The 16,236-nt window shown below is 36.4% G+C and overlaps 1 protein-coding gene across 6 annotated transcripts in view; it reads left to right on the plus strand.

The window, feature by feature from the left end:
* Positions 1-16,236, plus strand: part of KDM6A (lysine demethylase 6A) — a 59,177-nt gene extending 42,941 nt beyond the window's left edge. For 5 of the 6 annotated variants that reach the window (XM_010171540.2, XM_010171542.2, XM_010171541.2 and 2 more), the window contains 7 exons: positions 1-58; positions 1,062-1,176; positions 2,923-3,110; positions 4,764-4,905; positions 10,222-10,348; positions 11,425-11,595; positions 13,939-16,236. The exon at positions 1-58 is cut by the window's left edge and continues 82 nt beyond it. In XM_010171540.2, the coding sequence (XP_010169842.1) occupies positions 1-58; positions 1,062-1,176; positions 2,923-3,110; positions 4,764-4,905; positions 10,222-10,348; positions 11,425-11,595; positions 13,939-13,968 (831 nt within the window). In that variant the 3' untranslated portion in view covers positions 13,969-16,236. Of the gene's footprint in view, positions 59-1,061; positions 1,177-2,922; positions 3,111-4,763; positions 4,906-10,221; positions 10,349-11,424; positions 12,366-13,938 lie in introns of those variants that run through there. The other variant, XM_029085851.1, reaches the window with a different exon arrangement.

Here is a 16,236-nt window from a genome sequence, read left to right on the forward strand (position 1 = left end):
ATCCTGGGCATGAACACAGTGCAGTTGTACATGAAGGTTCCAGGAAGCAGAACACCAGGTGAGTATAATCTCTTTGCATGAAAAAAGATCAGGTTCTACTACTATGGTATTGATTTAACTGCACTGCAGATTTTCCATATCTTACAGCATGCCTGAACATGATAAAAATGTACATATTCAGTATTTCTCTTTTATTTCTTGTTTGACTGAACTCTGCCTGTATGAAGTACTGAATTATCTTTTAGTGGAAAATTCTGGATTTCTACAGTGCTAGGTAATTACTGTACTAACGTCTTGCTTGAAATACTGCATTCTTTAAGAGGAAAAAGAAGATAGGTTTATATACTCGGATTGTATTTGTATTTCACATGCCTTGAAAGTTTTTATAGATTTCCAAAGTAGGTCTTGTGCAATCATAGAAATCAGTATACTTTTACTTTTTGGGTTCTTTATTGTGTGAGGATAAGACTCAAACTTCCATAATGAATAGTGCTCTGTTAGGGTACTGGACTGAGATTTGAGGGCTCTGGACTAAAATTCAGGGTCTGTTTTTTCTGATGTACAACTTTATATAATGCCATTAGGCATTATGGATCAGTTTTCCAGCTGTCAAAAGAAGATAAAATACTGGCATTTCTACATTGATTTTGAAAGCTCTTTGGGACAGATTTTCTTACTACTTGTCTATTCAGTGCCTGGAGTCATGAAGTTTTGCTTCTGACTGGGACTGTCAAGAGCCATCATAAAAAACAACATCTAAGCTTTAGCATCTTGAAGTAATTATTTCTACAGAAAGGGAGCTGCTGAAGTATTGGTCAGATTTGCAAGATCGGTAGTTCCAGCTTTTCATTTACCACAAACTAACAAAAGCTGAATTCTTTTGTCACTAGTAGCTTAATTGCATTTCTTAACACCTAAGTAGTATGTGTAAGTGTCATATGAAAATATGTACAAATACGTAAACTATGATGTAGGGTTTTTTAGTAATTGTAACTTTGCATTTTCACAGCATTATTTTGATAGATCAGCCTTACATGTGTTTATTTTTCTCTGAATTTCAGGTCATCAAGAAAATAACAACTTTTGTTCAGTAAATATAAATATTGGTCCAGGTGACTGTGAATGGTTTGTTGTCCCTGAAAGCTATTGGGGTGTCATGAATGACTTCTGTGAAAAGTAAGCTAGACATGCTGTTTTTTCTTTATTTTTATCAAGTTCTCTGTGCCTGTCTCAGACATAAGGGGGGAAATTACAGAGGGTGTTGTAGGATGACATTATTTTACAGGCTTTCCTTGTAGTCAGAAAAGTCTTATAATAAGTCAAAGTGCAAAATCTAGAATTTATACAAAATATTACATTTGTACAATGCACAGAAACTTGGATTGCCTGTGATAGCTTTGCTCTCAGAAATTAACATTAGATCCATTATTTGTTTTTTCACACACGGGAATGAAGGAAATAAATGAGAGATTGGTAGTAGCAAATGCTCATCTAGGTTCAAGATTCAAATTTATATTACATTGAATGGATCAAAGTTGGGGGTGAAGGAGTTGAGGTTTTGTTTTGGATTTGGTTGGTTTTGATTTTGTTTTGCTGTTTTGGTTGGTTTGGGGGTTTTTTTAAGGTATTTTCCTGGTGATGTATGCTGTTAATCTCTATTATGACTAATGTACCTATTATACACAGGCAAGTACAGAGTCATTGGTATTTTGGCATGGCATGGTTTCTTGCTGCATCTAGAGGGAGAGCTTAGTTTACTCAGACCCCACGAGTCATGGCATGCTCTGGTGCACTGACTGTTAGGAAAATACTGAAATACTCAGCCAGCTCTAATTGCTCCCCCCCCACCCCCCAAAAAAAAGGGTGGGGGGGAACAATTGTAATCTTATGGGAGAATTTTTTTTCTCATCTTAGTCCAGTTTTAACTGGGCGAGCTCTTGACTTTTCTGTAGAACTTTCCCAGACCTCTGCAAGTTCATCTCAGTGTCTCTGCACTCTATTTTCTGCCTATCTGATGACAACTGTTCTTACTCCATCCACCCTTAAAGAGATCAGCCATCTCAAAATTGCAGTTCCACTGATCCAGTTGCAATATCTCTGATGACAACATGCCTTTTACCCTCATGACACTGTCCCCCTGAGGGTGAGGAACCAAGATCTTGGTAACCTCATAAAATGTCTAGAGTGCCTGATAGAGGCCCTGGTTTGTCTTTGAAAACTGTGAATTGTGAATGATCTCTCATGGTGCAGTATGAAAACAGTGTAAAATTGGGATAAGGATGGAAGAGAAGTATGTGTTTTTCATAACCATAGTGGAAGAGTTTCATGCTTAGGAAATCCATATGGAGGTGGTTTTTTGTGCTTCTCGGGAGGGTCAACGTTTCTTGGCTGAATATAGCATAGACCTGTGGATCACAGTTAAGCTGGTGCCAACAGGTTGCTTATTGTGTGGTCAAGCTTCACGTACATCCTCTGAGAGTATGAGTACATGGTTGGCATTGTTCAAAACAGAAAGCATTCTTAAGAGCTGGTACAGTCTATATATAAAATCAGTCACTGGTTAAAAAAGCAGTATTTGACACCAGTGTCATGCTAGATCTGACCAAGGATTTCTCTGTCTTGGCATTAATAAAATACTGGGAAATTTAAAGGAAAATAGAACCTAACTGGAAACCATAAATTGACTTCACACGGGCAGCCAGATGGTTAAGTGTTTTAATGTCTTGCAGGATGTGAAATGTGGAATTAGGATCAGGAGTTTTATAGATTAAATTTTCCTTCTGACTAGTTCTCCTGGGTCACTGATTAGATGCAGAAGGCATTTATCGTGTTGATCAGTTTTTACAGCTAATGTCATTGAAATATCAACCATAATATGTCTGCTGATAAATGCTGAAGACTTTGTTTTTCCTATTGTTTCAGGAATAATATGAATTTCCTAATGGGATCTTGGTGGCCAAACTTGGAAGATTTGTATGAAGCCAATGTCCCAGTTTATAGGTTTATTCAAAGACCAGGGGATTTGGTGTGGATAAATGCTGGCACTGTTCATTGGGTTCAGGCTATCGGTTGGTGCAACAACATTGCGTGGAATGTTGGCCCTCTTACAGGTATGGCTGAGTAGTGCCTGTGCTGAACTACGTAACTAGGTAATACGATACTGCATATGCCCCAGAACATGCCGTTTCTTACTAGGTTACCATGCTTTACTAGATTAAAAAAAAGGAATGTATTGTATTTTAAAACGTGTTGAAGCTTTAAATCATCCCGTTGGTAAGAGGAAGTGAAAGCAGCAAGAATAAGTCTTTGTACTCTCCCATTTGACGGACTTGTAAAAATTACAGTTGTGTAGCAAACGCTAGCAGAATAAAATGTTTAGATGGATTCATACACTCTTGTGCAATCTAGCTTTCTCAGGACGACTGATACCTAATTGCTCTTCAGTGAAAGCATCAGGAAATGTGAGCAGTTGTAAAACTTTGTTCATAAAGCAACATTAGGTTTTTCAGACCTACTATTCTAGAAGTTTTTAGTTTTGAAGGGCAAGGAAACTCATGGGTTGAGATAAAAACAGCTTACTAATTAAAATAAAATGATAATGATAATAATAATAACAGAATGTACAATTGAGTGATGCACAGTGCAGTTGCTCACCACCTGCCGACTGATGCCCAGCCTGTGCCAGCCAGCAATCCTGGATCCGAGACAGTCCTGAAACCCCAGAAGAGTGAGCTCAAGTGATCCCCGAGAGAATCCCCCTGTCTTCTGGTCAACCCTGGTTAATGTACTGACATGACATGATATGACATAGAGTATTTCACTGGCACATCCAAATGCCAGTTTTGGGGTTTGCTATTCACTGCGCTTCTCCCTCCCAGTCCTAATGCAGCTGTGAACCAGCCAAACATGGTGGCCTTGAGCTCCAGAAGCCACTAGTAACACCAGTACTTTTATCAACGTTCTTCTCATAACAAACCCTACACTGAAACTAAAACACAGCTATTCTAGCTACTAAGAAGAAAGTTAACTCTATCCTAGCAAAACCAGGACAGAAGGTTTTTAGAAGTGAGAATGGAAGGAAATTTCACAGCTAAAATTAGATTGTCAAGCATTTGAACAGAATGTACTTCCAAAAAACTTGTATTTTTCTTAAATTGTTTAAGGTGTGTCTTTATTTCATTATGATGCAATAAATAGTGTATCTCCAGGATCGTATGGCTGACTGACACAGAGCTTGCATGTTCAGTTCCAGTAAATTTTGTAAAACAGTTTTAAAAAAAGGGCGGGGTGAGTAAGCTGCTTAGTGAAAAAGTCTGACTCATTGCAACAAATCTCTGAAGGTGCAGTCTTCCTTTTCAAGACAAATTATATACCTACCACAGCATTGTGAAATTATGATAAAGAGTAAATAGAGTGAGATGCAAACATTTCAAATTTAGATTTTTATATTTTTTTAACCTGAGATATTTCAGTATGTATTTAGGAACCTTTTTTGAAACATTGCTCTCTCTTCACCATAGAAATTGAACACTTGTCAGTAACTTGTTTTCACAGATAGTGGTTGTTGCTCTGATATTGTGCTTTCTTTTAGCATTGTAAATACACTTTTAAAAAATAAAATATGTAGAATTCAAGTGTAGTTGGAATGAATGAGGATGAATTTTAATTTAATTAATCTAAGATTATAATAAAATTATTTTGTCTCCAGTTGATACTTATTTCTTAACTTGACTAATTGCTTCTGTAATTTTGTTTTTGTATAGCCTGTCAATACAAATTGGCAGTGGAACGGTACGAGTGGAATAAACTGCAAAGCGTAAAGTCCATAGTACCCATGGTTCATCTTTCATGGAATATGGCTCGAAATATCAAGGTCTCAGATCCAAAGCTTTTTGAAATGATAAAGTAAGTTTTACTTACTTGAACATTTATTGTACCCATTTCCTCTTCAAGCATAAAATAGTTTATTTGTAAGTAATCCTATGTAAGGCTTTTCCATTCCTGAAAATCAAGCCAAAATTATTTTGTATTCTGTTTTTCAAAGAATCCATTTATACATATCATTAATTTTATTATGTTGCATTTGATGTTAGTGGCATAGCTTTAGAGTGATCTAATTAACTTTTTTGTTAAATATGCCATAGGCTAATACAGTAGTTTACAGAAGCAGTTGACTTAGATGACAAGGGCTGTTCAGAGCACGTACCGTAAGAAATAAAATTAAGTCAACAACCCGGATATGAGAATTAGAACGTTTAGTCATTTTTACAGCAAAGTTAATGTTACATTTCTAGAACTTCTAGTTAGTGCTCACACAGTGTCATTTGGAGATCCAGTATAAATGTTTTAAATGCAAGTAGGAATTTGAAAGCCTTCTTGCCTTTGCTCTTTCTTCTGAACAATGAAGTAATTGATGTGTAAAACAATAATGGAGTTCAGTGGCATTTCTCATATGCATATTCCAAAATTCAGGAATATTCCAGGCTCGGAACATCTATAGTTATTTTCTTTAAAGAGTACATTTTCAAGCAAATATAAATCATATTGCAGCACTGTTATACCTAGGTTGAGGAATGAATGAATGGACATATCAGCAAATACCATAGGTTTGTCCTAAAGAAAGCGGGGGAATGAATTTCAAAGCAAATGACTCCTCACAAGAATACTCTGGTAGCAGCACTCTGTTTTCCTTAAGCCTACCAGAGAAGCTTCTAGCTTGAACACTTCTTAGTCTTCTCAGTATACTGGATCCACAAACATTTAATCCTTTTATAATTTGCCTTGAAATGGACCTTGAAAAAATCGGTGTGTTAGCATGCAAAAAAAGGGCAAAGAAAAATAATCTCTTTTTTCCCCAGTAGGATTTATTAGTGACATCTGAGATGCCTTTTTATAGTAGGAGTTTAATTTAGGCTTGAACATCTGTTTCAGAATGGTGGAATTGGTGAAATGGTAACTTACAGTTACAGGACCAAGAATGTTGAAAGTTGAAAGACAGGGAGGGAGGTTTGTAGTCACTGTAAAGCTAGATTTTGGGATAGCATTTATGTTTGAATACCTTCTTAAAATCTAGTAACTAATATTTAGGGTAAAGAAAATCTTTGCTGAAGGCTTGACAGTCCTGCCTCTTCAATTAAGCTATTAGTGCTCATAGTCAGGATGCCAGCTGTCATAAAAGGGAAAGGAGAAGCTGAATAATTAGAAATGAGAAACAGGGGGAAAAGAAACAGGCTGTTGGAGGGAGGAAGACAAAAATCCATTAAAAAACCACCCCCAAAACCAACAAAAAAACCCCAAACAAAACACAAACTTAGTTCACAATTATCTTTGTATATCTTCCCAAGCCCAGCAGGCCTCTATTGTAAGGCTGGAAACAATTCTGGAATGCTTTTGGCAAAATATGGTTTCGATATTTTGGCACCTGTATTTTGTATTTGCACAAGTTTGGGGTTTTTTGCCATGTTTTTGGCTTAAAATGAGAAAAGCATGGCTGATCATTGCATCCTTCTCTAAGAGAATCTCTTAAAATGTTGTGAAGAAATGCAGAGGAAAAAAATGGCTGTTTCCTGTTGTCTTACTGTCTGACAGCAGCTGAGTGTTTTCTAGTGAAGAGACCTAAATTTTAGGTGTACATGAGAAATCAACAAAGAAGCTGAGGAGCAGATACAAACTTTGGTCTTGCACGCGTTTGCTTTTTCCAGTCTGCTGAAACCACTTCCAGTTTACTTGGATTAAGCCCTCCCTCCAAGTCAATTGTCAGCCACATCCCAAGTGTTCCATGCTATGTGGGCAGAGGGGAGGAGGATCCAGTGATGAGCTTTGGTTTGTAACATCTAGTTGCAGTAACCTGAGATAACTCTTCATTGTGGTCACTTCTGTAGTTACGATATAGCTGTTAACTAGAAACGGGTATCACCAGAATGAACGAGCTAGGAGCTGGCCTTGGCTTTGTAAGCAGGCTGGAAATGAAGAAACCTTCATGAATCTCCTTAAGATAGGAAAGCATTTGCGTATTTTTCCTGTGGACTGCTTGTCTGCAGGAAAATAGCACCAACTGGTGAGTAGCTGTTGACCACTGCTCCTGGATGTTACTGTGTACAAAGTACAGACATTTTTGTGTTTATACATATGCGTGTGTATAAAAACACACGAGAAACAGTGAATTCTGATACAGCTGGTTGAATTTCGTCTTGAATAGCTGACTTTTCATTTGTCATCAGGGAAGAAAAAAGTATCACTGACACAGCTGTCATCTTTTTGCCAAAATGCAGGTCGAAGATACCTGAACTGTTTAGGCAGTTTGACTTCTGTCTCTGGGGCTTCTTAGGTATCAGAATAGTACAAAAGAATAGCTGTTAGAAAATGATAAAAAGTAGTTTGTATTTCCAGTGTTCCTAGTTCTACTTTACTGACTTATTTGGGAGTAACCAGTACATAGGCAATAAACTAAAATTTAAGCATACATATAAATATTGGGAACCAGATTAATGATGAAAATAAATGGAATAGCAGTAGGGAAAAAAATAACGGAAGGAAACTTCACTCTTGGAAGAAGTCTGAAGCCTCTTTATATTTTTAATTGATGTGCAACTTGGTGATGTCTTGCTAGATAAAAGACAAAAAACAAAAACTGAAACTTTCTCATGGAATGTTTTTTAAAGGTTTGGTATTAACAGCAGACAGACAGAATGAGTTAAAACTTGACCAAGGGAGTGCAATCCTCAAGAAAACAAAAATTAACAGCAAGCCTTAAATGAAAGCTAGAAGGACATTTACAGATGCATCCGAGGAAGAGAAGATATTTAGAGGTAGTGGGAACATAGTAATAAAGGCTTAAAAAATTAATTCTACTGTAACTGAAATACTAAGTTCTTTTACAAAAATAGTTTTAGAAACATAAAAGAACATCATATGGGAGAAATTACTTTGCACAAAATTTTGAAGCCAGATAAAATACATTTTGGTATCAGCAGAGAAGATACAGTACTGAAAGATCCTAAGAGGTCAGTTTTGTATTGCCATTGGAATGGTCTCCACACTTTGAAAAGTTTTACTGGATATCTAAATATTCAAACAGGTTTCTCGCTGCCCTTCTAGAATAAATCAAGATGATTTCCATTTTAAAATCTTATCTTAAATATTTGAATTTGACTGTACATCATTTACTCATATTCTATATGCCATACCTGTAAAGAATTTGAGAGAGAGATATGGTTCAGATTTATTTTTAACAGAATTCTCACTGAACAAGAAAAAGAGCAAGCCTGCAATACTAAAAGCTGACACCATTTAACTTATACATTGTGACTCTGCTAGACATTTTTTTGGCTTTCTTTAGGCTTCCCATACTTTAGGAAATGGTAGTGCATTTTCAAAGTGATCGTTCATATACTTTCTCCTATTCTTTTAAAGCATATGATAGTTGATGTTTACATTTTCAAGGGCCATGACTAGGATGTGAATTTTATCCAAGGAGGGAGAATTCACCTTCTAGCTATTGTTTGCGGCTTTGGTTGCAAATTTGGCAGACGTTGCAGTGGTGTTATATGTGGGTTACATTTTGGGCAATTCTTTCTTTACAACTGTAACGCTAGAAGACTCTTGGAAAATAACACTTTTGAAAACTCTTTGGAAAGTAGAGAGTGGAGAACAATGGTGGCAAGTGTGCAGATGTGCTTCCAGTTGCTCTTTGGCATACCCAAAGATTTTTCCAGTTAACAGCGGAAGAGAAGAATAATAGCTTTTAGGTTTATTTGAAATCAGGCTGTATTGCATAGAAGAATGCTATATCAAAGTTACTGAGCTAGTCAGAAGCACATCTACGTTAGCCCAACACTCAAGTGAATTAATACATGATCTATCGCATATGGTTGGCCTTAGCATCGTAAGTCCCATTAACATCAAACTTCAAATGTGTTGAAGGAGTTATAGCTAAATGAGCTCTTTAATTTTCTTCAAATTCAGTGTATGAAAATCTGACATTTAACATAGAAATAAACTTCCAGTTTTGCATTACTCTTACAGTGAGGGTATTATTGAAGCCATAGACTTCAGTGAAGATGAACGGTCTGAGTGTAAAACAACAAGAGGAGAGTATCTGAAAGGAAGCCTAAGATGCTATTAACTACTTGGAAACACATGAAAGAAACATTTTTTAAAAAAATACAGAATGTATATATTACATGTTTAAGGCTTTAAAATGGGAGAAGGATCAAGTTGAAAACATTTTAATAGACCTCTTGAGCACTTTGTTTTCTGTCCAATGTTTATTCCTCCCCTTAAGTTTTTTCAATCTTCCTTCTGTATCTAATGAACATGGAACGTAACCACCCTGTGGAGGAGAAAATTAAAGGCTGCAAAGGTTGCAGCTCAAATAGGATAGCTGAGAGCTAAAAATTACTGTAAATAACATTGTAATTTAGAAATCTGGCAACTTTTTTTGCCAGCTTTTTTTTTTTTAGAGAATGTATGTAGCTCATACAGTGCTAGAAAACAAGTTAGATTTTCTAGTACAGAAGAGAACTGTATAAAATTGTGAAGTTTTTTTTTTTAATCCTTTACAGAATATGTCAGGAAATTGTTGATATTAATTTGACATTTGACTAGTTCTTTTCTTCATTTGTAAAATAAGTGTTAAATTTTAAATTTTTTTTTTTTCTTATGATGGGACTTCCTGTTCTAATACCAACCTGTCTGTTCTTTGTCCTTTTACACAGAGGAAGAAGATATTTACCAGTAGATGTTCTTTCCATTGTGTACAGAGTGATTTATGTTAGAACTTGGGTTTCCAGACTTTGGATAGCTGAAAGTTCAGTAGTGTTGAGGAATTAACAGTGTTTTTAGGATGTTAGTTAAAACCATTATTTGGCTAGGCTATACTCATTTACACAAAATGTAAACAGTTAGTTTGAACTTGGCAGTTCTGAGTTTTTGCTGATATATTTGTAGTTCAAAATAAAATACATAAATTGCTTTTGAAAACACATTATTGTGCTTAAAAGAGCATTCATGCATTCCAGTAAAAAATGAAAGATATAGCCTGTTTGTGGTCTTAACTTCTGAGTAAGTTATGGGTCCAGAGATTCTTACTAGCCAAATGTTTCTGAAATCCCAGAGGAAGAGGAAGCTCCAGGTACAGTGTCTTGGAGGAAATTTTAGCCTTCTTGAATCTTTCTATTAGGTACATGTTCAGTTCAATATTCAACTTGGTTTTGCTTGCAGGTACTGCTTGTTAAGAACTCTCAAACAGTGTCAGACACTGAGGGAAGCTCTAATTGCTGCAGGAAAAGAGATTGTCTGGCATGGGCGAGCAAAGGACGAGCCAGCTCATTACTGTAGCATTTGTGAGGTCAGTAAAAATATGTTGGACTTGTGTACTACTATAATTTTTATTTAAATTTTGTCCTATCTGTTGTTATTGTTGCTATATTAATTTTGCTTTTAAGTTGCAGCATCTACTATATGCTATAAGCACATACATGTGATGCAGTACTGTCTCCAAAGGACTTTTCAGGCTGTTTTTCTTGGCATAGGCTGTATTTTGCTGCAGTCGCTCCCGCAGTACTTCCACAGCATTGTTATTCGCCAGGTCGATTTTCCATTCTCAGTTATTATAAAAAGTTGCTATCCCTTCCTGTACATAATTTGATCTGCTGAGTTTCATTTTAAAGGTGTATCTGTCTTCATTTCAGAAGTCAACAAGAGCCCCAAAAGAAAGAGAATTTAAGTACCTTTTCTTCACAAGACATATATTTTTTCTGAAATGTTTGATTCTACTTTCTGTTAATAGTTCCTTTAAAGTATTAGATAGTTTTCATGAAGCTTAAAAAAAACAAAATTTTCCTACCCCCTGAAAATCAGTTTCTAGTTATCTTCTGACTGATCCTCTTGGGCAGGATGAGCATCTGACTGAGTAGTAAGGAAATAAATCACAAGCTTATATTGCAGACAAATTTAAAAAAGGAAAAACAGGTATAATTGTTATAAATTCCCACCTTACCAAGTAACCCCCATTCAGAGTGTGAATCCTGCTCTGTCAGTATTGACCAAAAGCTTTCCCATAGTGTAGTTCATGCAGACATCTGAAGTGTAGCATTATCATGGAGTGGTTTGGGTTGGAAGGGACCTTTCAAGGTCATCTAGTCCAGCCCTCCTGCAATGAGCAGGGACATCTTCAACTAGATCAGGTTGCACAGTGCCCAGTCCAACCTGACCTTGAACGTTTCCAGAGATGGGGCTTCTACCAGCTCTCTGGGCAAGAGGGAGGTTTTACAATATTTCACTTCTCTGCCTGACTCTTGGGAGGATTTTTCTCTTTGCATGCACAGGACAAGGGTTTAAATCTTAAAAGAAAATAAAATTTTCATGGTTTAACTTTTAAAAAATGAAATTGTAACAGTTGACGTTCTGTTTCCTGTCTAATAGGTGGAAGTCTTTGATCTGCTTTTTGTCACTAGTGAGAGCAATTCTCGAAAGACCTATGTTGTACATTGCCAAGACTGTGCACGAAAGATAAGCACGAACCTGGAAAATTTTGTGGTGCTAGAACAGTACAAAATGGAGGACTTGATGCAAGTCTATGATCAATTTACATTAGTAAGTCAAATTAATAAATGGGTGCATAGATACATTATCTGTAAAGCAGTTGTAGACTGTCTTGGTACTCCATTGTATGAGTACCGTGGACTTTCTGATTCAAATGGAGGTATGGGTTGTGTGTGATATGTACAGAACAAAATGCTGAAGAGTCAGAATTATGTGAAATAGTGCAGTAACTTACTGCAGAACATAACCACTGAGTTTTCAGGAAAAGTATGATGTTACAATTCATAAAGTTGTGGCTTTAAAAATCCAATAGAGATCACCTGAAGACCATAACTGGATCAGATGGAGATGGGAAGAATCAGGACAGTGAAGCTTGGAGAAACTAGCACCAGGTTCAAGAGCATCTCTAATACATTGGTTGTGGTATGAAGTCAGTATAGCAGCAGAGCATCCTATGCACTCAGACTCCTTCCTTCCCCTTCCCCACCCATCCCCTCCCAAATCAGCCTTGTCCTTCTGCTTAGCAAGCGGATGCTCTCAAACAGTTCTGTCTTTTGGCTTGGGGCCTCTTTTGCATTTCAATTTAAAGCAGAAAGCCTCTTTGCCATTATAGCTTTGTGCTATATATGGCAGCCTCCTGCTTTGAACTGTGTCAGCACAACTGTCCTAACATTTCACCCAAGTTTCATTGTTTCAGGCAAAGATGGCTTGTTTGTAATCACAATGAAAGCAATGCTGGATTTATTTATAAGTCTTGCCTTTCTGTCAAAGGAGACAAACGTTGGACCAAGTGTTACGAGAATTTCATGTTGAATTAAATAGAACAGCCCAGAAACGGCTGTGACTTTTGATTCATTTCCAGGTGCTGCAGAAAATGTATGTTTAGACAATTATTTCATGTAATGCTAACATGATAAGTTGTGACCTTTTGAGCTAAGGCCTCAAAGTTCAGCAGAAGAGGCTGTTGAGATTGTGGGACCATGTCCTCTGAATTTAATTTTCTTCATTGGTCCTGACATGGTTGAACTTCAGCTCATACTCCTAGGAGCCCATTGTTGTTATGGTTTGTGAAATACTGCAATTTCAAAGTGATGATCTGTTCTAGAAAAGCATGTAAATACACACCTGTTCTCAGATACATCATCCAGTTGAGTGGAAATGGGCAAGAACAATTCTGTGTGGAAAAAAGAGGGGAGGGAGTGGTATCCTGTTGTCTGTGTTTGTAACATTATATAGGTAACAGCGATGATACTGTCCCTAGAACAAGGGTTCTCAACCTGTGAGTAGCTCCCTCCCCCATGAAAGCCTGTACCTACAGCCCTTAAGAGCATTAATAATTGTTCTCTTGTGAAAGTGGTGTGCACATTCATTTCTTTTGAAGGGGATACAATCTTGATTGAGAAGAGCCATAGCCTAAAAATGACAACTCTCAGATCTAGGAGAGGAGTTGAGGTTTGTTGGAAGTCACAGGACGAAGATAATCTCAGATGGCAGAGGTGCAGTAGGACTAACAGAGAGGCTCTGTGTTTGGGGTAAAGTATTGGGAGCAAACATGGGGATCAGCTAGTGTGAGTGTTTCATAGGTGGGTGATATGATATGATTTAAAAGTGTCTTTAAAGACTATGAGCTGCTTCTTGAAGGGATTCCACATCAAGACAGGACTGATGAGAAGGAAGTGCCATCAAAAATTCAGTATTTTGATGGCAATACCATAAAGTGCAATACTGGGAAATAGTTAGCTCTCTTCTAGATAGTGTATCTTGAAAGCAGGCAGAAACAAGACACCTAGCTTACTTCGCTCTGAGGCGTTGTCTTCCAGGATTTAAAAAATAAAGCAAAACAACTCACAAACCAACAATGACAGAAGACTTCGTCCCCATATCAGAGAATCTGAGGCCCTTTCCACAGACGTTGTAACTTCAGGGTTATATGTTATTGTTTGAGGTATGGGGTGGGGTGAGGGGGGGTTGTCAGGGAGAGAAGTCTGCAAGGCATTTGGAGAGCCACAAATGGACAGTCCCCTCCCAGTGGTAAACAGGTTGAGAATCCCTGTTTTAGAGTATATAAAGATATATCTATACTGAGCCCACATGGTGCTCTTTGCTGCCACAATGGGACTTGTTTTGGCAGCTCACATCATATTAACACAGACACCCCCACAGCATACTCCAGTCTGCAGTATAGGCAAAATCCTAATGCAGAGTACTTGTAAAATACACGTTGTATTTGAGTTAAGTTGGAAAAAAAAGTCAGGATCCACTTGAAGGAGTCCTGAAGTGTAAAAGTAGTGTGTGTGACTTTAAACTCTCATGGTTACGATTTGTGCAGGTCTTGGTTAAGCAACTGAGTTTTACACCCTTGTAGAAAAGGTAATATAATGTTTTCTTTTTCAGGCTCCTCCATTGCCATCCTCCTCATCTTGACATTTTTTCATGGACATTAAATGAAAACTTTTCTGATATTCAGGAAGTGACCCAGTTCTGCACCACTGATTTTTGTAGCTATCCCGTAAGGCTGCTGGCTGAAAGCTGTGTCTATGCAACCTTCCAAGTGCGGAGTGTCAACCAACTGGACAGGAGAGAGCACTGCCTCCTACTCCAGAACTCAAAACAAATAAAGCTCATCCAGCTGTACTTCAAAAAAATAATTCCATGTTTTGTATATATCTGACAAAACTGGCAAGATTATACAGACTACTGACTTGAAGACCACCTCTTTTGTATTTCTCTGTTTCTGGGCTGATGAGTTGGTTTCATCCATTTTTCCCCCTCAGAATTTCCCTTGGAAAAAGTACTAGCTTAGCTGGTCATTTCTTTGTAAGATAGTTAGAAATTTTAAGTCTTTCTTTGGGCAACTTTTTTTTTTTTTTTTTTTTTAATGTGAAGAGTTAGGTGATATAAATTTTTTACTGCTTTTATGTTTTTCTGTCTTGTTTTGAAACCATGACGGTTACACTTTTGGTTCCTAAATAAAATTTAAACAATTAACAGCCAAGTCACAAAGATAAATGGGTTGCACATAGACTAAGGAATAAACTTCAGATTTGTGATTTTTGTTTCTAATCTTGATGTAAATTTACACTATTTATAAATACATATTTATTGCTTGAAAATATTTGTGAATGGAATGCTGTTATTTTTTCCAGATTACCTGCCATTGAAATTTTAAGGAGTTCTGTAATTTCAAACACTACTCCTATTACATTTTCTATATGTAAATAAAACTGCTTAGCATTGTACAGAAACTTTTATTAAAATTGTTTAATGTTTAAAGTTTTTCTATTGTTTGAGTTTTAAAAAGATTTTATGTACAGTGCCCAGTTTTTGTTCTTTTTTGAATCTGATTATATATATTTTATATATACTCTTGTGCTTGTGTATATATATAATATATATAGAAACGCGAATATAAATATGTGTATAAAGATTTAGAGACTAAATTTTTCTCGTTTTAAGTTTTACATCTATGGTAGATTTGAGGTGTCTACTGTAAAGTATTGCTTACAAAAGTATGATTATTTTTAAAGAAATATATGGTATGTATCCTCAAGACATAAAATGACCTTCAGACTGGTTTATTGTTAAATTGCACTTTTTGCAATAACAGACCAATAAATAGTTGCTGCCAAAATGTAGTAGTAGAAAATAAGTAACTGCTAAACTTTAAAGCTCTTCAAGAAAATACCAGCTTTGACCATAAGTTTTACACTAGTTTTAGAGGAGGAATGAAAAAGGTGAATTGAAGTTTGGGTGGGGATGTTCTCTAGAATTCAACCAAATTGCAACTTCTATATGACAAGATGTTCTATTAACAACTTAAGAAGTTAAGACTGAATCATCTTGGCGTCATTGTTGACCCCAAAAAAGGACGTTGTTTTGTGGTATTCTATTGTATTTTCACATATTTTGTAATACGAATTCACTGGTAAATTTTTGAAGCACTAGGTTTCTTTAGGACAAGTTTATAATATATCATTGTAACAGTTTGCAGTTTTAATGATGGTATTTATTTTAAGTTGCTCCTTTCTCATTAGCTTCTTGAAAATGCATTAAATCTAAATTTCAAAGTTGATAGCTTTCTTATCGATCAGAGTTGACTGATGCAGGAGGTTCTGCATCAAACAGTTTCTCATAATTTCTCATTAGTGGGGTATGTTAGTGATTGCATTGTTAAATTTTTTGTAATCAATGTGAAGTGTTAAAGGCACAGAGCATGCTAATAGTTTCTTTTGAACAAAAAGAATTGCCTCTTACATTTGTAGCTTCAAATGAAGGGTGTTTTAATGAAGAATCAGCACAGCTTGTCTAATGCTGTTAGAACAGTTTAACCATCGTTATATATGACTTTCTTGCTAGTTCTTGCAACAGTTGGACAAAAGGGTATAGAAATTAAGGAAAAGCATAACACATGCTTTGCCAGCAAAATTATCAACTAGCAGTTAGGAAGCCAGTATTTGCAGTTCTGTAAAGATGTGAGTCTCAGCTCTTGATAACAAACTCTACCAATCATAATTTTTTACTTATGTATTTTATGCAGTCATAAATATTGTAATCTTGACAAACCATGCTGCAACTGAAAAGCTACTCCTTTACAGTAGTCTTAAACCCAAATAAAAGCAAGATAACTTACCTCAACTAATGGTAAACAAAAAGTCCTCGTTTCTGAGTGCTGTAAAAGAATATTGCTAACTA

Source organism: Antrostomus carolinensis, unplaced genomic scaffold, assembly GCF_000700745.2.
Source record: "Antrostomus carolinensis isolate BGI_N321 unplaced genomic scaffold, ASM70074v2 scaffold2057, whole genome shotgun sequence".
Taxonomy (NCBI): Eukaryota; Metazoa; Chordata; class Aves; order Caprimulgiformes; family Caprimulgidae; genus Antrostomus; species Antrostomus carolinensis.